The 23,547-nt window shown below is 46.5% G+C and overlaps 1 protein-coding gene across 2 annotated transcripts in view; it reads right to left on the bottom strand.

The window, feature by feature from the left end:
* The window catches only part of Hip14 (palmitoyltransferase Hip14), a 297,274-nt gene that overhangs the window by 148,917 nt on the left and 124,810 nt on the right, over window positions 1-23,547 (bottom strand). For both annotated transcript variants that reach the window (XM_037429914.2, XM_037429921.2), the window contains exon 8: window positions 7,927-8,027. In XM_037429914.2, coding sequence (XP_037285811.2) covers window positions 7,927-8,027 — 101 coding nt within the window. The remainder of the gene's footprint in view (window positions 1-7,926; window positions 8,028-23,547) is intronic.

Below are 23,547 nucleotides of genomic sequence, written 5' to 3'. Positions count from 1 at the left end.
CATACATTTTTGTCTAAACTTCAGACATACGTAGGTATCGGTACCATGAGTGCGTGTTGTATCTAAAATATACTTCTGCATGGCGTGTTTTAGATTCGTTTTGAGACTTGCCTGGGCCTCTTATCCCGCCGTAAGCGGCACTCACTCCAAAAGATGAATGCTGCATGCACAACGTCGTGCACGCGAACCAGGAAAGGCTGCACGCACAACACGGCGTATTAGCGACGTCTAGCGGGTGGCAATGCGACTGGGCTAACTTAACTAGCACATGGGGGCTCACACGACTATGTTGTGGCTATCGCTCCTCATTCACGCACGTGCATGTTTCATAGGCAAGGGTCTATGTAGTCCAATGTAGTCCCCCCTTCCACCTTTGTTACGCAGCAAGCAGCATGCGAGCCCCGAAGACGACATGGATGAAGGTGCGAAGTTCGACAGCTTCGTTGAGTTGGACCAAGCATTCAGAGAATTTCAAGTGACTATAAACAGTCTTTTTGTCACCAAGGCAAGCAGGACTGTGGACGTTGTGAATTCTCAACTTTCTGCAGGTCTAACTAAACTCGACTCAAAGTTTGTGAACAAAACATAAGTTGGCAAGCATGAAGGTGCACTGAGAAAGACACTCGATTGATTGATATGTGGTGTTTAACGTCCCAAAACCACCATATGATTATGAGAGATGCCGTAGTGGAGGGCTGCGGAAATTTCTACCACCTGGGGTTCTTTAACGTGCACCAAAATGTGAGCACACGGGCCTACAACATTACTGCCTCCACCGAAAATGCACCGACCGCAGCCGGGATTCGATCCCGCGACCTGCGAGTCAGCAGTCGAGTACCTTAGCCACTAGACCACCGCGGCGACGCCGCACAACACTCAAGGGCCACCTTTTCAGCGTCAGGAACCAGGGAAGTGCCCTCGCGTAGTTCTCGCGTGCAATAATTGGCCCCGGCTATTGCGTCCGTCATCGCGGGAGCCGCGTTTGTGACAGTGTTGGCACAGCCAGCGTTTTCTGTGTTCTCGGTGGCAAAGGGTTTCGCTGATAAGACGCTGTATAATCAAATGAGCCCAAAATGGCTGCGCTACTTGGCATGGTTCTCAGATGCCGCAGCGTCGAATATGACCTTTTTTGAGGTGGTTTCGCGAGTAGAAATGGCCAGTAAACTGAAATTGAGACCGAATTACTGGACAAATACGCATTACATGGCAATAGCAATTTAGGAGCACTCTCTTCAGACCGTATATATTATTTTTAAAAAATACTTGCAAAAATCGATTTTTCGGAAAATTTTCAGCCTTCGGACCCGTGTCTCCCTTTAACTTAATAAATACTTCCCGTAACAACAATATATATATATTATATATATTAAGTGTGTGTGTGTGTGTGTGTATACACACGCTTCTTTTATGATTGTATAGCTTGTATTCCTGTGATACAAATAACGCAATTTATACCAGTTAATCTCGCCCTCGAACAGCATGTGACGCGAGAAATGTGGGTTCACAAGTTCTCCTGACGTGCATAATAAATAACATCACGTCCAACTGACACCTCGTCTCCACATGGAGCACAACAGCTGCAACCATTATTTGAACGAATATGCAGCGCAAGGAAGCACACTTGCAGATTATGAAAATAGTCCGAGAGATGTTAGAGAAATATACTCTCACAGCAGTCAGCCCAGAGGCCCCTGCTGTTGCGCAAAAGGAGGAGAGTCGCGAAATATTATATCTTCTAATGCATAACAGCGGAACCAGAATGCTCACACTTTGGGGTGGTCCATTGTCTGCAGTGCTCTAACTCTGACCCTTGGAGGAGAGTTAAGACGACAGGGTGAAGTATGCCAAGTGCACTCACACAACTGCCAATCATTTTCAGCGGGAAAAAAAAAAAACTCAAATAGCTGTATTAGCTGCACATGTCTGCACCGATGGTCTGTTCGAGGCCAGTACAGTGAAACCCTACTAATACGTATCTGCCAGGGATGGCGGTATAACTGTGTGCTAAACGTACTACACATTACCACCAGGTACAAGTTGGCATTCCCTGACATGCGCCATCGACGCCAACAAAAGATGAAACGCAGTGCCGGGGAAAATATTGCCTAAAGTGCCCACCGCAAAGCCATTTCTTTCTTTTTCCCAAGGTAGAGAAAAGTTTCTGAATCTCGAAGAACCGCCCGATAGCATGCGATGGAGACGCCAATGAGCATTTTGAAACCACTGCGGAATCCGGAACATGCAGCGTGGTACAGCGAGAGAACCATGGTGCCTGCGTGAACAGAATGGACGCAATCGGCTGTCCATCATACAATTGTTCCGCGGTCTGCTTCTTAGCAAAAACTGACACAGTTTTCTTTTTTAAAATGCGGTGCACTCGCTGAGAGCCAAATCGTTCACTGCATGGCTAGTTGCTTGCAGCACTTCGCTCACTCTGCGCACACAGTGACTACCGATCCTCTTGCTACACAAATTTGGCGAGTAGCTTGCTGGGTTAACGTGGCGCCGAAGAGCTTACTGCAAGCAATGTGTTCTACATGATGCTCTAGCAGTTTTGGCAGCAAAACGGATGCCCATTTCAGCTGTCACTAAATAAAAGTGTGCAGCATGATAACAACAGCGCAATGCTCGCTGTACATTGCGCGTGTTGGCATAATACAGCAAGGTTTCCCGGTGCCTGCAATCCAGAACGCTTTACTCCGTGACAGCCAGCTGCTTGCATTTCTGTAAAGCGGTGCGCGCTTGAACACGATGTTGCAAAACGAAGCGGCAGCGATCGGCAGCCCAGCGCAATCAGGTAGTAAAATGACGCTACGCCACGCACGTGCCTGAGGAGATAACAGTAGATACTTACTGTGATAAGGCTTTTCACTCGCGATAAGTCATGCAGACGTGTTTGTCGGTGGTCGCCACATCGCCTTCGTTTTTTTCCCCGATGGTTACTCGCAGCGTCATCGCCGCAATCGCCCGGAACTTGTAATAACTTATTAGCTGATCTCCGCCCTTAACATGATGGAAAACAGCTCACAGCACATTGTGGCGTCCGCAAGTTCAGCGAGCAGTAAAATTTTATCGAGCAAAGCGTTATCGCGGTACGCAGTTAGTATGCACTAACCGGAAGGCATATTCTGAACACTACGGCTTAAGTGGTCTGCAAATGCATTACTCTCTATGAGACTCGGTCGGGGATTCGTCACAACTAGGTTCTCACTGTTAGTACTCTTAAAGCGGGTGCGCACTAGCGAGGTTTCACTGTGTGTGGCTATACAATCTCTCATGGGTGAGCTCAAGGAGAAAAAATAATGCTTGTCCGCAGATATAAAATTATTGAGGAGTTTCGCAATATCTAACAGACAAACAGAAAAAAGAAGTCGTCCTGAAGTACAGTAAAATAAAGTAGTCCCTAAAAACTGTGGCTCATACCCAGGCTGGAAGATGGGCAAAGAACAGGTTAGTTTTATAGGACATTATGAAATCGAAGTTCAAACTTTAATTAATTAGGAAGTATAAATGAACAAAAATTAAGACGGGTATAAAACCCAGAGGAATTAAAGCTGTGAATCCGAGAACCTGGAGAGAATAAAAATTTGGAAAAGTAGATTTTATAACTTAATTTTTTTTCAACCTTTAGGAAATTCTCATAATGCATCAGCAATCTTCCATTGATGTGACCAAGAGACAAAGCCCCAAAAGACAGTGCATTTTGAGCATTGAGAACTTATGCTAAAAAGATGGAAAATGGCAACGAGAGTAATAATAATAATTATTGGGGATTAAAAACTTCTGAAACCTGGCAAATAAAGTAATTTTGCGGAATTACAGTACCTCTCACAGGAAATGTGATAATGCTAGGTTGTCTCATGTACTCCGCAAAAAGAAGTTAGGAGAAACTTCCAGACTGCCTCTAGGTAGATAAAAATTTAAGTAGGGAGCCTGACAATGTAGTCTTGTGATCATGACTTCAATTACTCGTCATAGACATATTTCAGTATTCCACGATTATTAACATACTGGAAATCTAATACGGTCATTAATGACGGGGCGGCAAATTTAACTAACATAATTTTTTTCCTAAATCTAGGTAATGGATTCAGATGCCGGATAAACCTGAGTGCCCAAGTCATTCAAATTGACGTAGCTGGAGCATTTGCCATTTCATTCATAATTAGGCCCTTGAAACACACAGTAAACTTGATTAAATTTTTCTGCAGTGGAACCAATGATTCAAAAGCACTCAAAATGTCCGAATCTTCATTTGCAGTAAGCGCGATAGTGAATCCATCAAAACTATTGCTGAACTTATTGATGCTGCCATAATTCACGAAGAGCTAAAATGAGTGCGAAAAATTCTGGTGTATATATGGACAGAAAATCCCCATTTCACACTTTGTTCACTTTGTGAAGCATTCGTCGCAATGACTGTCCTTATTGACGTATGTTGTGGGTAATAGTAAATATAGCATTTAATAAGGTGAGTGACAGTATTGCATTGTTTGCAAAATAGCCTCAAACTAACTTTAATGGAGTTGTTGCTATAACTGATTATACACAGGTCATTATTTGAACATTTATTTTGTAAAGAAGGCTTTGTATAACTATAATTTTAGACATATAAAATCTTGGCAAATATGCTTCAGAAAACAAGTTAGAATGGGCAATACAAACTGTTTCTGAATGCCTAACGGGGATACATCCAATCTTAGAAATTTTGGGTGCCATGTGTCCATTCCCGATCCTAATTTCGCTACAAATCGGGCAGAAACGACGACCCTTAAAAGCCACAAGGTAATGCGACATAGTGATACTAATGAGTGGCAGTTGAAGCACCCCAGCCTTGCTACTTCCAGCTCAAAAAATGAAGAATTAAAAATAAACGAACTTTGGGTAGCTGATAGATGCACCTGCAGAGAATAAGACGTGCTTCAGTGCAACCAGCGGCGACGCGCGGGCATCTAATTCCATATTTCTCGCAATGTCAGCGCATTATGATTTACCTATGATTCTTTCTGGAATTGTGAAGAAATTAATGAGAGATAGTCTGGCAAAATTCTCGATGTATGCCAACCTCCGATTGCTGGTTGCTGCAGCAACTTGCGCATTCAAGCTGCTGGCAGAGTTCTTGCCTGCAATGCCTACGTTAAGTTCGAAGCTTTAAAGAGCATGTTCTCCACTCAAATTTAATAACAAATGCCCCCACACTAGCCATTATTCAATTTTTTTCTCACCAAAACGAATGGGCGAATGGTCGCATCATGCTTGCTAACACAGCGAACAGCAAGTGACATGCTGTCCGCGCGTCACTATCATGCTGCAGCGAAGATGTCTTGTTTTCCACATGGCACGCATTACAGTTCATCAAAACTTATATTTTTGTTTCTCTTTTTCGCCGGCAGCAGAGAGGCTTGATGTTCCTCCGTGTTTGCAGCAAAACTAAGAAAAGGTATTGCGAGTAAACATGACTCTTGGAGCTGCAAACTAGCCAGCACAGCAAACGACCACGCCTGATTACGTTGAATATTTTTAAGTTCCTTAATACCACTTGTGGTGACCACACTACTCCCCGTAGCGGATGATCACCGCGGGTTCACGCTAGCGAGCCACAGAGCCACGTCTCCGTCACCTACTCATGTGTAGCGCACCACTCCGCGCGTGCTCGACTAACAAAGAGTTTAGCGCGGCACGGCGAAACAGACAGTGTTCGATTAACAGCAATACACAAACACACATGCCGGTCGGCAAAAGGTCCCTCGCGGCTATGCTGCACACTCTTACGATAGCCACTAAGCTTGGTCGCGAGAGTTAGGGCAAACCTCGTACACGTAGGCCTACGGCTAGTGCGGCATGGCGTGGTGTGACCACTTCAAGCACTAGGCTCTGCTGTTTGGCTTAGCGTACGATATCGAAGCTAACACTCGGGTAAATACGCCCGCCGGGGATCCTTAGGCACCCAGGCAGGCTACAGTGCGGCGATTCCCAAAGGGGATGCGGACAAAAGAAAATCACGTGCTTACCATGCGCTGGCCAATGGAGAAAAGAGAGGCCCTTTACGAAGTGCACGTGACTCGGCCTCGCTAATTCTCACAGACCCCAAGAACACGTGAGGTGCCCGCGCGTGGTGCCATGTATCACCACACGCCGCTACCAGAGCAACGGAGAAAAAAAGGGAGTGGTCATACGGTGGAATGCCTGCAAAATTGTTGTGAGCGCACCTCCGATCCCACCACAATTTTTGTATGTTGTGTTAATCCGAAAACCCACTTATTTCAAAGATTTCTCGCAGTCTCACTGACTTCGAATCAACAAGGTTTTACTGCAGTGAGATGGAGAGCATGAGTGGCGTGGCCTATTTGGTTAACGCAGCGAGAAATTGCTAGTTCGAGTTCACACCAATCATAATGTCCATCTCACTAACGGCGAGCTATGTATATACACTATTTGCCACTGGCTAACTGTCAATGGACATGTACTTCGTTTGAACAAGTCATACATGTTTTCCCTAAACATCGACGTGTCCAATGGCGTGATCAATGGAGGGGTAGCTTCCCTGAACCGCATATATACAGTTGGATGAAAGGGGCATTCTGAAATGTCTCTGGCTCCCCTTTCACTATAAGCAACAGAAAAAATTGCTCGCTTCAAGTCTAGGACTATTCGGGAAGTTGGTGGTCTTGTCATGCCTGTGAATTTGGTTCCCATCTAAATGTACGTCACCACTATCACTTTAGACAGCCAAAGCCAACCCGCTGCCCTAGATGAGTTGTGGAGACGCTTGAGCAGTTAAAACATTGCACGGCTTCATCATCACGACAGTGTACATTTCACCAGGAACCTTGCTCACTGATGTCATGAACTTCTTGCTGCACAACTTCCATGCGGTGTGCCTACAGGATAGTCACTGGAGAGTTCAACGTTAATGTACACCGACATGAAAACCAGTGGCTTGTCGTGTTTCTCAATGCTGACCTTGTACTACGCCTCATGTCCGATGTCACGCAGTCAACTATTCACAACATCTGTTTAGACATTGCGGTAACTGCATTACTGTCCATTTAGGCACAATTGACCATGTTCACCACGTTTCGTACGGTTCCTAACTCTCCTAGCCTTACTTCCGATTTGTCGCCATCACATTCATTGCTTCGGCTTCAGCCTTGTGACTGTTTTTTCAGCAAAGTGCCGGATTGACTTTGTTGAAATTTCTGTTATGCTATCACTCTGAGCTTCATATTGCATACAACAGCAGGCTTTTATATTGTGTAAGAAATATCGGCAATCTGCAAGCAGTATTTTAATACACCATACTTATAATTAGCAAGTCACCTATTGTATCAACTTGGTTACACATAAGATTAAATAATGAACATTTTCTAAAACTCTCTTTTCCTAGATACACTCTATTTCCTGGAGAAACACAAGTTGAGCATGCTATACTCAAAGTGAGTGTGCACTGTAGAAACGAACATGACCACACAGCTTTAGCCAAACCTACTGTCATCGAATCAAATTTAATTGTACATACGACACACTTTTAGGAAGCAGTCACTATTGTGAGTTACTAGACTGTGCATTTTAGAAATCTAAGTGAATAATGCATTTTACGCCCCTATAGTTCACTACAAACAGCAATAATTTTTTTAGCGTGATATGTAACACTGTAAACATCACGACAGTCGCTGATCACATTGACATTCAAATCCTACCAGGCAGTGTGCACTGATACAAATGTGCTCAATTCACAAGGCTACATCACAGAAAAGTTGCATCAATCATAGCAACAACATTGCTTAGACCTCAACAATTTTATCTAGATGTTATTTCACGGAAGAATACTGTAAACAAACACATTTTGTTCCACCGTTTCTTTAGATTTTTTTTTTTCCTTCAAGAGAAAAGAAAGGTCCAGACTTGTAAATACCAGAAGGATACAAGGCCACAGGTCTGTCACCCAGGTAATATACATCCAGAACTTTGTCGCCAAGTACACCGCCATTGGGAGAATGTTCATGCTGCGTTCATCAAATAAACATCTGAAACAAAAAAAATGAAATAAAATTGTGGGAGGCATTCCCCTAAAACAGCCTTGTAAGTGACAAGTGGAAGCAACAGTATCAACAATGCAATGTCCTTTTAGATATATAGAGCTTGATAAGCAATTCTTTACCTCATTGTGGCAGTTCACTTCAGACAGCTCTGTCACTCTGATACTTCTGCTGTCTCATTTCCACATCAAGTCATGCTTTTCATGATATTATGTTGTCACCTACCAACCAATGCTCAACAGTGCGGGCAGTAAAAGGCATTTCTGGAATACTTCTACACAGTGCAGTTGCCAAAGGAATCGTTCTGATACAGAAGTGCTGCAGTAATGTTTGAACAACACGGCATTATGAAAATGAACAACTTCAACAATGTTAAGAGCAATCCACTTTGCTAAACCCAAGATCTAGAGGCCGTGATTTTATGCTGTGCCAACGAAGTAGTCTGTAAAGCCAAAAAAAAATAAAAATAAATGCAAACCTGTTGTGATCCGAACTAGGCGGAGCTATCGTGCCTATTCTGCAACGAAGGCCTGGTGCCAAAACCTGGAGTGTTGCCCCGAGTAGTGTACAGACGACGATGCTGTAACATTCACAGAACCAAACTATTTGCTCCCAGCTCACATTCAGTGATACAGTCGATCCCGGATATATCCAACTCAGATATATAAAATTATTGGCTATATCGAACAGTTGAAAAATTCCTTTAAATTTCCTATGCAAAAGTATGCAACCAATGCATCCGCTATATCGAACTCCCGTTCAGTGGGGCATCCGCTATATCGAACGCTGCGCCACGCCGAAGCCCAGAAAGTCCATTTTTCCTAGCAAATATTGATCAATTTTAGGCCACGTTCTAACAAGTTCCAATCCTTTTTTGCGCGCAGGCGACGAAAAAAACGGTGTCATTTCATCGTTGCTGATCTGGTTCATTGCGTGGCACTTGTGAGTAAATCAGTACGTTTGATGTGCGATCTGCAGGTCTTAGCGCATGGGCATAGTGTTTTCTAAAAGACCGATTGCCGAGGGCACTGAAAGCGAATGCGAAGTGACTCTGTGATCTTAGTGCAATGTTCGCATATGGTTTGCATTCCTTCCCTTGTTTGTTAGTGCACAAAGGCATGCAAGCCTGAAAAGCATGGCCTTCGAGATGTGCAACCTTGTGACATATTATTAGCGTTTTCGATTCCTGAATGCGTGTCTTAGAGGCTACGCCTTTTTTTTTTATCGTTTCGCATCAAAGCCGCTAAAAGCAGTGGCTGCCAGCTACAAAGCCACAGTGGCATCGATATCGCCAAAATGTTGACGAGAACTCTGACGAACTCGGCATTGCGTCTTTTGCCCCTTGTGGCCTTCTCGCCTCGTTCCTAATAAATTATCACTCGGGAGTTGAACTGAACATTGACCTGCATGTAGAGATAAAAATTATGACTGGTGCTTGGAGCGACGTCAAATAAAACAATGTAAACGTTGTGGGGGTGCTGACACCCCCCCCCCTGTAAAGTTGTCTGCGCCGCGTGGCGCACGTGTCTCGCCCCAAGGCTTCGTTTCGGTGGTGACCACCGCCAGGCGATAGATGGCGTTGTGTTCGCTTTGAGTACCATTGTTGGTAGAGTGGTGGCGCCGGTGGTGGCCCCTGGCGGAAGGGGGGCCTTGGTGGTGGGCGAGCGTTGAGCGAGCCTCTTCTGCGCGTGGCGGCTGCCGCGAACGGTTGTCTGTCGCGTGGGCCCCCCGGTGCTCGGCACCGCGGGCTTCGCGCCGGGGTCCCACGTGGAAGGTCAGGCATTGGCGACGCCGCCTTGGGTATGTGCTAGTGTGTTGGGTGTGTTAGTGTGTGTTTATTATGTTATTGTGTGTTTAGTGTATCACTGCGTTATGTTGTTTGTATGGTAGCGTGTTAATGAAAGATTGATGTATCATTCGGCGGACGATATCGTCGTCTAAATTAGTTAATAAATGTATGTATGTTGTGTGCGTTGTACCGACCGTGTCCACTGTGTCCGTTCACTCCAAGAGCGTGGCGTGGCGATGCGCGCGTTCGCCGCGCCGAGACCCCACACTGGCGCCCAACGTGGGGCTCTTGGAGTATCGGACGACAGTTTTTGCGGTTATTTTTGTTAGAGCCGGAGTAGAGTAGGCCTAGGGGGGACTTCTTTGCTAGCGTCGGTGGTGTGCTTTGTTGAGAAGCGAGGAGATTGGTTTTGTAACGTGTTTCAATTTGTCGGCAAGTTTATTTTTTTTTGCTCGCAAGTGTTATTTTTTGTTGTTAGTTTTTAAAAACGTTTGAATTAGGACGAGAGCAATGCGGTCCGCATCCTGGGGTGAGCAAGGCCAAGAGCACGTGGTTTGTAGGCCAGGCCCGAAGCGAGTGAGTACGGAAGCCTCGTGGGTGGTCCAATTTTCTGTGTATAGCTTCTTCTATCTCTTTGGGCTCAGGGAGCCGGGCGTCGTTGCTGACTTGTATTGCGGCTCGACGCCGAGGCGTCGTGACACCGCCCGGGGCGGTGGACGCCGATCGCTCGGTAAGCTGCTGTGTGCAGCGAGCGATAGGGCCACCTCACAGAGTGGACGTCTCCTCGCGGTTGCCTCTTCTGCGCCTAGCCTGGTGCTGGGTGGATGCCGGTTGTTGCCGAGCGACTCATTAGGCCTAAGGCTCTACGCAGCCGCCTGTCGCACGTGGCACAACTAGATGGATCGTGGCGTTGAGGTGTTGCGCTCCGCTTCCCTCACTTTTTTTTTCTTGTGAGCACGAGTTAGGAAAAGTGATTTTTGTTTTATTTTGATGGGCGTCTCGGCCGCCACCGATGTATTAGCTGGCAGTACTGACCACCGTACCACGTGGCCGAAAAGCCTGAAGCTCCCTCCCCTGGGCCGCGCTCCTTTGTTTCTTTCGAGTTTTGTTTTTTGTTGCTGTATTCAGCGGGAGGGATGTCATCCACGGCCGGCTGTCCTGCACATCGTCAGCGTCGTTGGCCAGGAATGCGGTCGTGAGGTCGGGCGATGGAGATGCCTGGGACCTGCGCAACTGCCTGCAGTCCGGCGCCCTCCCGAGTGCTGGTCGCAACTGGAAGACGTGTCGGCGCTAGCGACGGATCGTCGCGCCGACGGCAACGTTGCTGTTGCGGGGCCGGTACTGAGGTGAAGTCTAGCCGGACAGTGCAGCAGTGTCGACCAGCGGCGGTGTCGTGGTGCAAGGACATTATGGTCGTGCGATATCATTTTTTTTTGTTACAGCTTGTGTAGCTAATTTTTGATTTCGAGATATGGTTTGATTTAAGGTTGGGGGAATGTGGGGGTGCTGACACCCCCCCCTCCCTGTAAAGTTGTCTGCGCCGCGTGGCGCACGTGTCTCGCCCCAAGGCTTCGTTTCGGTGGTGACCACCGCCGGACGATAGATGGCGTTGTGTTCGCTTTGAGTACCATTGTTGGTAGAGTGGTGGCGCCGGTGGTGGCCCCTGGCGGAAGGGGGGCCTTGGTGGTGGGCGAGCGTTGAGCGAGCCTCTTCTGCGCGTGGCGGCTGCCGCGAACGGTTGTCTGTCGCGTGGGCCCCCCCCGGTGCTCGGCACCGCGGGCTTCGCGCCGGGGTCCCACGTGGAAGGTCAGGCATTGGCGACGCCGCCTTGGGTATGTGCTAGTGTGTTGGGTGTGTTAGTGTGTGTTTATTATGTTATTGTGTGTTTAGTGTATCACTGCGTTATGTTGTTTGTATGGTAGCGTGTTAATGAAAGATTGATGTATCATTCGGCGGACTATATCGTCGTCTAAATTAGTTAATAAATGTATGTATGTTGTGTGCGTTGTACCGACCGTGTCCACTGTGTCCGTTCACTCCAAGAGCGTGGCGTGGCGATGCGCGCGTTCGCCGCGCCGAGACTCCACAAGGTTCCTTGTGGGCCAGGTGACGACTTCAGGTGCGTTATGACCGCTGACAACGACATACGAAGCCTCAGTGAATTCTGCGACTTATCAACGTTTCCGGGCACCATCTCTAACAGTTGCGACTTCATCGGTATAGATGACGATGTTTCTGACTGCATCGATGCTGAGATTTTGGCTGCCGTTGCCGGTGCCGTGAAAGTGTAACCGTGTGGTTATGAACGTGCTAACGCCTTCGCTTCCGCCGCTAATCAAGCTTTTGCCGCGCTACAAAGCTTGCATCGGCCTTCTGTGTCAATCAACGTTGTGACCGAAGGAGTTTAGTTCGCTAATTTGAAAAACTTCAATAATATTAGGGATGACTGGAACTTGACGGTGTGCAAGAAGCAAGACAAGTTTAAGGACTGAATAAGGTGTGGTAACCTGTAGTTCGTACCTCGTTTTTGAGCGAATCGTTATGTTAGCTCTTGCAACAATTTCTGAGGCCTGAAATTCTTGAATTTAGGCCTTAAATATGCATAATTTGTATTTCAAATTCTCGATATATCGAACTATTTCGCAATCCCCTTCGAGTTCGATATATCCAGGATCGACTGTAGCTAGCGCTCAGTACCATTCCTGGCCACAGATGTAAAACAGCTATTAAACTGTACAAACGCAAGGTGAAAACATCAATTGAGGTGCCTCGATTCACAATGGCAATGATTTCTTTGTCTCGCGACAAGTCATCTGTGAAGAATTGAGGCATGCCGGAGCCGTTGCATGGGAATTTCGCCATTCCATTTGTACCCTCTCTCCCTCTCGCATGCTCTGGTGATGGCACATGGCGAGAAATGGCGCCACCCGCTGGTTATCATGGCGGTGCTGCGAGCGGTCTCGGGCCGCGATAGTTGGGGACACCGAGTCACGTACCAACCAGCGATGGTCGCTTTCTCTGATCAGATGGCGCACGATAAGCAGGTGCAAGCACCCGTTTTGAAAATTGCCGCACTGTAACCTCCCTGGCATCCCCGGCAGACGTGTTTACCTTTGTGCTAGCCCAGACTCCATACAAAGGAAGCCAGAGTGGTGCTTAGTGCTTGTGTGTGGTTGTACTATGCTGAGCCGTACTTGCCGGAGAACTATGCGTATAAGATTTGCTGTAGCTCTCACGACCAGGCCCAGTGGTCATCACAGGAGTGTGCAGTATAGCCACGTGTCAAAGTTCACCATAGCTAGCTGCAACGTGCTCGCAGTTTCCTCTTTTAGCGTACGTCCGTATGTGGGAGCCTTTTGTTTATACTGGGTTTTGGGGTGCCACCAAAGGCACGTGTGTTGTTAGATTGAACACATCATGCACCGCTTAACGCTTTGCTAGCTGAGTGCGCGCAGAGCGGTGGTATACGTGGCCCTGTGGCTCGCTAAGCCTGTGCCCATGGTGATGTTGACTACAGTGAGTATTAATACCCGTGCCACACGGGCAGAAAAAATGGCATTTACCCCCGAATGCCTTCAGATTTATTGCCATTCGCGCGGTGCCACACGGGCGAACAAAATGGCATTCATCCGAATGCCATTCGAATGCCATTCGCCACCAACTGCCTTCGCCAGAACTCAGTTGACTGAGAAATGCCTACTCTCGACGACACAGCTCGCGAAGTGCGATTTACCTGAAAGTATATAAAACAAATCATATTGAGCTAAAAATGAAAATTCCCGTCTTTTATTTGCACTAAAGTTTTAAAAAGTTGATTTGAACGTTATACGAAGAAAATAAAGTACTGATAATGAAACGCTTGTCAATTTTAGTGTCTATGTACGCTGTGGATCTGACTAGTGTTGGCTTAGGTTGCTACGGTCGGCTGCAACGTTGTAAAACAAAGCAATAAACTAAAACTTAGGACAGCGTAATACGCTTATTTCTACATTTGATGATCATCTGATGTGTATGAAGCTTGTAAACGCTTCTTAATTTTTTTATTGCTATTCACTCAATGCTCACTTGGAAGGTGCTGTGATCGACATCATCAAGTCAAATGTCATTCGTTTTGGACGTGTAGCAGCGCCGGCGAAACAAATGTCATTCGGGAACTGAAGGCCTTCGCCACCAAATGTCATTTTCTATGCCCGTGTGGCACGGGTATAAGATTACCACATATTGCATGCCTAATCAAGAGTCAAGCATGACCCATTGCAGCACCCCGACTTTAAGTACTGTTCAGTGACGTCATGCTATATTCATGAAGAGTGTCAAGATTACCAACTAGGACTTTGGCTATGAGCCGAGTAAGCAATGCCACGTAAAGTCAGTACTGCACAACGCTGGTTCCAGAGTGAGACAGTTTAGTTGTACAGTTTGCTGCTAACTTTTCTTTGTTTGCAGTATTGTATAGTATTCTATTCTGTACACTATATTTTCAGAGTGCCACATGTTTATTTGATAAATGTCTTGTGCTGTGCCACAAGTCATTGTCTAACTGAATCACCTGGAACCGCTTTAATCCTGGACAGAGAATTCCGGTCACCACTACTCAGTGGTCCAATCAAAGCCTGGTAAATTGGTTTTATTGATAGCAGTGTGGCTGCTAATTTCAGTCCACTCAAAAAATCTTGTTTGGCTACCTTATAATGCGTCACATCAGTGCCTTCATCAAACAGAGAGTTCTCATTCGCAGCAAATTGCATCCAACCTTTCTTTGGCAACACACATTAACTACATCATTAACAGTACAAACCGCACCCATGGCTACCTCAGACGAAACTGTTTTCATGCTCCGGGCTCTTTAAAATTATTTCTCTATAAAACTTTTAATCCACCCGAAATTAGAATATGCTTCTTCTGTTTGGCACCGCCATAACACCAGCCTAATTAACGCATTATAACTAGTCCAAAATAATGCAGCTTGTTTCATTTTTTCCAATTATAACCGAAATACCAGTGTAACAGCCATGAAATCTAGCCTATCACTTTCATCTCCTGTAGCGCCGCGTAAAATCTTCTGTTTATCATTGTATGACATGTTTATTCATAATCCACAATATGTACCACGTCGCATCGACCGTTCTCATAAGGTCCATCTTCCTTCTAGCAGCACAAACACATTTCGTCAATTATTCATTCTTTCGGCGTCACTAGAGTGGAAAGACATTGTATCTATTAGTAATGTTTCGTATTGCATTAAAAAACATTGCTAATTAGAATGTCATTTATTCACTCGTATATACTGCATGTCTATCATTCGTGTTTTTTTATTTTTTATGTTTGTATTCATTGTATAATTTACCTTCACTTTACACTTTGTAATGGATTTCTTATGTTTTTTTTGTCTTTGTATTACATCCCTAGTTATGCTTTACTTAAGCTATACAAACTTCTCATTTTAAAACACTCCCCTTTGTAATGCTTTGTTTGATGCTAAGGGTCAAATAAATGAAATGAAATAAATGAAAATGTGCCAAGCAGTTTTAATTGCTTTAACTCGCAATACATTATTTTTATTTAGAGTCCAGAATAGCTTATTCTGAGTTTAGGATATTGATCTAACCAAACAAGTGGCAATCTCTTTTTTCTCGATTTATCTGGAGATCTATTTTGTGAGCGTCTTTTGGTGCCAGTCGACGCATAAAACCGCACGGACTACACCGATACGAAGTATTTCACTGTGGGTGAGCTCTTTGACCCTTTCTCGAGACTCCTCTGTTTGCCCATCTGCTCAGCTGAGCGCGCTAGGCTGAGGCTACGGCGGAGCGGCCGCCGGCCCTTTTCGGAAGGATGTTTCAGCACTCTACGCACGGAATGTCTATGCAAGTCTCTGTCAATGGGGGGGATATCACTCCCGATGATCTTCAAGATTCTGGTGATGATGATGTTTGATGTTTTGTGGCGCAAGGGCCATTTCACGGCCAAAGAGTGCCAGTCCATCTTACTAAAAATATGGACAATGATTTTGATAAGCGGCTGTATAAGGGTCATAAAATTCCTCGCGGTAAGGCGGGTAAGAACATACAAGTAATAAAATCATGACCATGTCGTGAAAGGTGTGTGTGGTGTGAATAGAAGACAAAAGTTGGTGATAATAAAAAACGATGGTGGATATGTATCGCATTAGCACAAGTGCCTCACTCGTTCATACCCTTGCGTCCAAGGGCCGTGAGGCAAGTGCTTTCTTGTGTAACCACCGCAGCAAAAACCTCTTTGGAGAGGTCGTGCTACGGAATGCCCGGGTATATGATATGAAAACTACGAATTTCTTTTAAAAACGCTAACAATGATTTATGACTAAAAAGCGGTTCCCTACCGACAAACATTGCAGGGTGTAAAGTTGTCGGTAGGGTAATAGAAAATGTTGTTTTCTTAGAGTTTCCAAGTGTTTGCACTGGATTAACATGTGAAGGACTGTTAATGCTTCATCACATCTGTCACAAAATGGTGGGTCGCCACCGGACAAAAGAAATGTGTGTGTCGTGTATGTGTGTCCTATCCTGAGTCTCGTTAGTATTACCTCTGTATGACGCGATTTTGATATTGGAAGCCAATGACCAAGATGTGGCTTAATAATGTGTAGTTTGTTTTGTGTGTGTGTTTCCCACTTGCTCTGCCAGTAGTCGCTGAGGTTTCGTTTGAGAGACGGCTCAAGATCAAGGGCCGGGATTGATATGGGTGTAGGGGCAGTGCTTTTGTGGACGTATGCAGCGAGCTGATCCGCCCTCACGTTGCCTTGGACCTCACGGTGCCCTGGCACCCAGCACACTACAACATGTTGTTTGAGTGCGTAGAGTGTGCACAAAATGGAGTAAAGTGAGACAAAGATGGGTTTTTGTGTTATTTAAGAGTATGCAGAGCTGTTACCACACTGAGGGAGTCCGTATAAATTACTGCTTTTTGTATTTGTAATTGCTTGATGTGTTTAGCCACCACAAGTATCGCATAAGCTTCCGCTGTGAAGATACTTGTGCCTGGATGTACAGGGCCAGCATCCGAAAAGGATGGGCCGACAGCAGCGTAGGATACAGAGGAGTTAGACTTGGAGGCATCTGTAAAGAACTCAGGACGTGTGTGTATTTGTGTTGAAGTTCTAGGAAGTATGTTCGGATGTGGGCAATAGAGGCATGTTTTGTAACTTCTAGAAAAGACACATCGCAGTCTATAGTCTGCCATTGCCACGGTGGCGGGTATGCTACAGGAGCCATTAAACTGTGTTCAAGTGAGACTCCAGTTTCCTCAGCTAGACTCTTCAGGCGAACTGAGAAGGGCTGCCTCATCGAAGGCCTGTTTTGAAACAGAATTGAGCTGGACAAATCATTAATAGTAGAGTATGAGGGGTGCTTCTTGTCTGCTTTCACCTTAAGGAAATAAACAAAGGACATGTAAGTTCTCTGCAGATGAAGCGACCACTCATTTGACTCAACATAAAGGCTTTCTACGGGGCTGGTGCGAAAAGCACCCGTAGAAAGACGGATGCCCAAATGGTGCACGGGGTCCAGCATCTTCAAAGCCCTTTGAGTCGCAGACTGATAAACAACGGCCCCATAATCTAAGCGGGTGCGAATGAGGCTTCTATATAGGTTCATGAGACATTGCCTGTCACTACCCCACCTAGTACGTGACAACACTTTTAAAACATTCATGGCTTTTAAACATTTTGTTTTTAGATACTTGATGTGCGGTACGAAGGTCAACTTGTTGTCCAAGATTAATCCTAAGAATTTATGCTCCGTATTAACAGACAGACGTTGACCGTTCAGTTCAATGTCGGGTTCTGAGTGCATGCCTCTCTTTCGGGAGAACAAGACACACGTGCTTTTTTGTGGGTTCAGTTGGAATCCGTTTTCCTCTGCCCATTCGGAGACTTTGTTTAAACCTAACTGAACCTGCCGCTCACACATTGCCAGATTGCAAGATCTAAAGCCAAGCTGGACGTCATCGACATATGTACATTAAAACATATTGCGAGGAATGGACAAGCGCAAGGAATTCATTTTGATGAGAAAAAGTGTGCAGCTAAGTACACCACCTTGTGGCCCGCCTGTTTCCTGGACAAATAATTGGGAAAGAACCGTGCCCACTCGGACACGGAATGTCCGGTTTGACAGGTAATTTTCGATTATGTGAAGCATTCTTTTGCGCACGCCAAGGTGGGAAAGTCTCTTAGAATTCCAAAACGCCATGTTGTATCATAAGCCTTTTCGATATCGAGGAATACAGAGAGAAAATATTGTTTATGGACGAAGGCGTCCCTGATCTGTGCCTCGATACGAACAAGGTGGTCTGTGGTGGATCTACTTTCTCGAAACCCGCACTGAAATGGGTCGAGCAAATTGTTTGTTTCAAGGAAATGTACAAGTCGGCAGTCTATCATTTTTTCGAAGACTTTGCAGAAGCAGCTTGTAAGTGCAATAGGCCTATAACTCGAAGGTAAAGAAGGGTCCTTGCCCCCTTTCAAAATGGGAATAATAATAGCCTCTCTTCAGGAGGTAGGGATAGTGCCAGAAAACCAGATAGCATTGTACAAACAAAGTAAGGTTTTTCGTGTTTCGATTGGTAGGTTTTTTAACATTTCATACACCACACGGTCAGAACCTGGGGCAGAAGTCCTGCATGAGTTTAGAGACGTTCGCAGCTCAGCTAGACTGAAAGCCTGGTTATATGCCTCAGATCTAGTGCATTTGTGTTCGAGTTTCTGCTTTTTTATTCTTGTTCTGTATTTTTGGGAAGTGTCAGTATAGTGGGATGAGCTGGACACCTGTTCGAAGTGTGCACCGAGGAAGTTTGCCTGATCTTCCAAGGTATCACCCCGAGTGTTTACGAGTGGAAGTGTGTGTACTTGTTTTCCTGCTATCCTACCGACCATGTTCCAGACTTTAGCCTCCTGTGTGTATGAATTGATCCCTGACAAAAACTTCCGCCAGCTTTCTCTTCTGGCCTGCCGACGCATTCTCCTGCCTTGAGACTATTTTCTTGAAGGTGTCAAGATTTTCGGCTGTCGGTGAGTTCCGAAGCAGCCTCCAAGCTCCGTTTTGCTGTTTGCGCGCGTTTCGGCATTCAGAGTTCCTCCATGGCACACGCCGTTTTCCAGAGTGTCCATTTGTTTGTGGGATGCATTTTGTTGAAGCATCAATCAAAAACACTGTGAAGTAGTTGACAGCAACATCAATGTTCAAAGTACATATGTCATTCCAACATAGACGAGCGATGTTATAAAACTTTTCCCAGTCGGCTCTGTTTATGAGCCACTTGGGAACACGTGGTGGACACTCAGTTACTGTAGTTGTGCTCAAAACTACGGGGAAGTGGTCACTTCCGTACAGATTACTGACGACTTTCCACGGGAGTAAAGGCACAAGAGATGGAGATACTATGCTTAGGTCTATGGAAGAGTAGGTGTTATTAGCGAGATTATAATAGGTTGGTTCTTTTCGATTTAGGAGACACACACTGGACGAGAGAAGGAACTGTTCGATCAGTCGACCTCGCACGTCATACCGAGAGTCACTCCATAGCCTGCTATGGGGTGACGCATTAAAGTCTCCAAGGAGAACATAAGGCTCCGGAAGTTCATCAATTAAAGAGTGTAAATCACGTTTTTGCAGCTGATAGCTAGGAGGAATGTAAATAGTGCAGATTGTGATCAGTTTATCAAAAAGAACCACTCGAACAGCCACTGCCTCAAGGGATGTTTGGAGTTGTAAGTGTGTGCATGCAATTCTTTGATTCACCATGATGGCAACACCTCCGGATGATGTCATGGCATCAACACGGTCCTTTCGGAAAATAACGTATTTACGGAAAAAATTTGTGTGTTTTGAATTAAGGTGTGTTTCTTGTACACACAGCACTTTTGGAGAGTGTTCGTGTAAGAGTTCTTGGATGTCGTCAAGGTTTCTGAGAAGGCCCCTGATGTTCCATTGTATAATTTGAGTGTTCATGGTGAATGTAAAATAGTGTTGTGTGTACGAAATGCGAGTGGCTGTTTAGACAGGGACTTTGAGTTCACTTAACAGGGCCGTCACCAGGCCCTGTTATCTGCTTTTTTGTTTTCTTGGCGCGCTCCAAAGAGCCACGCCGCTATTTCGGCACCAAGGGTACCGACGTATCCATTGCCTCCTCGGAGGCACTGGATGCCCGCACGTGCGGGCTGTTGGTTTGAATTTCGGGCCTCGCCTGGTGAGGTGAGGCCTTGAGACCCGAGGACTCTGGAGTCTCAGGTCTCTGTTTGGGAGTAGACGGTGTAGCCTGGGCTACAGCCGCCTTGGGGGCAGGTGCCACAACCACCGGCTCGGTATGCGCGGGCCGAAGAAGTGGCAAGGGCTGGTGCGGCGGTGCCCCCTAACGCGCCGCATCAGCGTATGTAGGTCCATAGAATGGAGCGACTCTTCGCCGAGCTTCCTTAAATGAAATGTTCTCCTTCAGTTTCAGCGTAATTATTTCTTTTTCTTTTTTCCAGTATGTGCAGGAGCATGAATATGCGGCATGGTTTCCTTCGCAGTTTACACAGTGTGGTGGTTGTTTGCAGTTCTCAGACACGTGGCCTAGGACTCCACATTGTGCACAAATCTGGCGACCATGACAGGTTTTAGAGCCATGGCCATACCTCTGGCATTGGAAGCAACGATGAGGGTTTGGTATATACGGCTTGATAGATGTCTTTGTGTACCCTGTTTGAATGGAATCTGGTAGTTTACTGGATGGAAACGTGAGTATCAAGTGTTTCGTTGGTATTTCTTTATTATCTCTTCTGATGATAATTCTCTGTACATTATTGACATTTTGGCTCTTCCACCCTTCCAAAATTTCAGTCTCGGTGAGCTCAAGTAAGTCTGCATCAGATACCACTCCGCGAGTGATGTTCATGGATCGGTGTGGTGTTACGGTTATTGGTATGCCACCGAAATCTGAAAGACGGTCTAGCTTTTCAAATTGTTCTTTGTCACGGATTTCGAGAAGAAGGTCTCCGCTAGCCATTTTGGTTACCTTGTATCCTGTGCCAAGAGTTTCGGTAAGACATCTAGAAACTAGGAAAGAAGAGACGGTCCTGGCTTGCTTTTCAGTTTTTTCACAATGGATAACATGAAAGTGAGGATATGTTTCTTTTGGCTGGTTGAAAAAATTGATATCATCGGTGCGTACCCACTTTATGCCGGTACGATCAGACAGTAGGGGGAATGCTCAATGCATGCCTGCCTTATTTTTGTTCAGCAGCGTTGGCGGCCACTCACCACGGAGCCCAACGAGGGGACGCTACAAGTTTGCGGATGCTGAAACCTGCAGACGCCAGCCGTACAACGCCACTATAACCCAATGCGCCTAGACCAAGGTGGGCTACTTGCACAGGGTTAACCCTAGTCGCCAGGAAGTTTGAAATTTGGAAGTAAACGGAAGAGAGTAGAAGGCAGGACAGATAAATAGTAAGAGATAAAGTTGAAGATGTAGGGAGAGAGAGATAGGAAAAGGCGACTGCCGATTTCCCTGGGTGGGTCAGCCCAGGGGTGCCATCTACGTGAAGCCGGGGCAAAAGGGGTGTGTTGCCTCTGCCGGGGGGCCTTAACGGTCCAATCACCCAGCGTTGGCTCAACCCCCAGGATCCCCTTTTCCCCGGACATGGCAAAGCCACGCACGGCTAGGCGTGCGAGGGAGTAGAAACTTCCCCGTTAGCTCGGGTCCGTGGTGTCGCTACACACCAAACGTCGACTTGCGCAGGCGCCCCTGCGGGGCTTCAAGATTCTGGATGGTCTGTATGGTCTGTGGCTACCACTAAACGTAAACTTCGTGGGACGCATACCCCCCGGACCGAGACGCAAGCAAGCGTCTCCATGCACGCGACGCGTGGTCGCCTCAGCGCTCCCGGGCTGCGGTGAAGAAGCGTCTTATCGCTGCTTCTAGACTTCCTTACCTTCCAAGAGATCACCATCGAGTCATTGTGAAACCTAGAAATGGCCTGGACATGAGAACTGTGAGTCAAATTAAGTTTGCGAAGGCACTCGCAGTGGCTGCAGCGCTCAGTGAGGAAGAAGTCATGGAAGACGTGGTATGCCCGAATATGATGCAGAACATTGCAGTTATAAGCACTCCAGCGGAGAGGAACGCCAGAGCATATTCCAAGATCACCGCCATTACTCTCGGTACCGCCAGTTTTGATGTTAGTGCCTACCGAGCTGCCCCCGATGATACCTGCAAAGGTATCATCAGAGGTGTTGACGCGGACATCGGTCAAGAACAACTTTATTCACTTATTGTACACCCAAGGAACCTGACTGCACTCCAAGTGAAAAGAATCAAGAATTCCACCACGGTGATCACCCTCTTTGACGGACTAAAAGTGCCAAATTACGTCATATGTGGAAATAGTTTGGTTCGCTGCACCCTGTATCGTCGACAGACGGATGTCTGTTATGCCTGTGGAAAGTTAGGTCATCGAGCCGATGTTTGTCCCCATCCAGAGGAGGCCGTCTGTAGAGGGTGTGGTATGTCATCTCCTTTGGAGGATCACGTCTGCACTCAAGAATGCAAGTTGTGTGGGGGTCCACATCTCACGGCAGACAAGACGTGTAAGCATCGTTTTCAAGTGCCCTACATAGTCCGTCGACGAAGACGAGAGCGACGGATGCAATATACGATGAAATTTGTGGAACAAGACGCCGGACGACATGAACTTCACAGATAGTGGAGGAGATTTACTATCGCTACTAGCTGCTGCAGGCGGCCGCGCTACGACTGAGTGCCCGAGCAGCAGCTGACGCCCCCGTGACGTCAGCCAACAGCTACAACCACCACGAGGACGATCCCGTTCCAGAGGCAGAGCAAGGGGCCGTTCGAGATCCAGAGGACATTCTAGATCCAAGGGCCGTTCTAACTCACGGGTGCCTACCGTCCGTGTGCAGCAAGGAAATCAGCACCAGACCTGGGCATCCAAGATCAAGGGCTCCCAACCGCAGGTAAAGGGGGGTACCAATCCAGAGCAACACTCAGATATATATGCGCAGATGCAAAGGAAAAATGCTAACCTCAGGGCCATTGTCGAGCAACTCAGGGTTGAAATAGCCGACTTAAGGAAATCACAGCAGGTTTCGTCTCCGTCTCCTTCAAACACAGTTCCCTGTACAGAGGCCACATCGGATGCGAGTCACGATGAGGTACCCATGGACGTCCATCCAGGGGCAAAACCAACAAAAAGGAGAGCGCTAGCACAACCGGCCAATAACGAGGACAGAGATTTCAAAACAGGCGTCAAAGAAACCTTGAATGATATCAAAAATGCTCTCAGGGCGGTGGTCAAGTCGATTGCGGTATTGGACAGCAGAGTCACAAAGATCGAGGCTGACCAAGTTAAAGCTTTACAATCAGCCGAGGCTACTCCGGCCCAAGTAATACCTAAGGTCAGGATCGTGCAGAAGGTGGCAACCCGTAGCGTCTCTCAGAAGAGAGCTTTTGAGGGTCCCAACAATGGCGGGACACCTTAACAATTTCGTAATTTGGCAGTGGAACTGCTGGGGCTTCCAATCATAGAAGGCAGCTCTCCAGCAGTATATTAAATCCCAGCCAATTCGACCACATGTTATTATGCTACAGGAGACGCTTACGGAAACAATGAGCCTGCCAGGCTACACCCATCACATCACGAAACCTCCAGATGGCCGCGGTTTCTGCACGTTTGTGTCC

The sequence above is a fragment of the Rhipicephalus microplus genome, chromosome 2 (genome assembly GCF_043290135.1).
Source record: "Rhipicephalus microplus isolate Deutch F79 chromosome 2, USDA_Rmic, whole genome shotgun sequence".
NCBI classification, from domain to species: domain Eukaryota; kingdom Metazoa; phylum Arthropoda; class Arachnida; order Ixodida; family Ixodidae; genus Rhipicephalus; species Rhipicephalus microplus.
The sequence above is the reverse complement of the archived record's forward strand: the minus strand, read 5'-3'. Positions and strand labels throughout refer to the sequence as shown.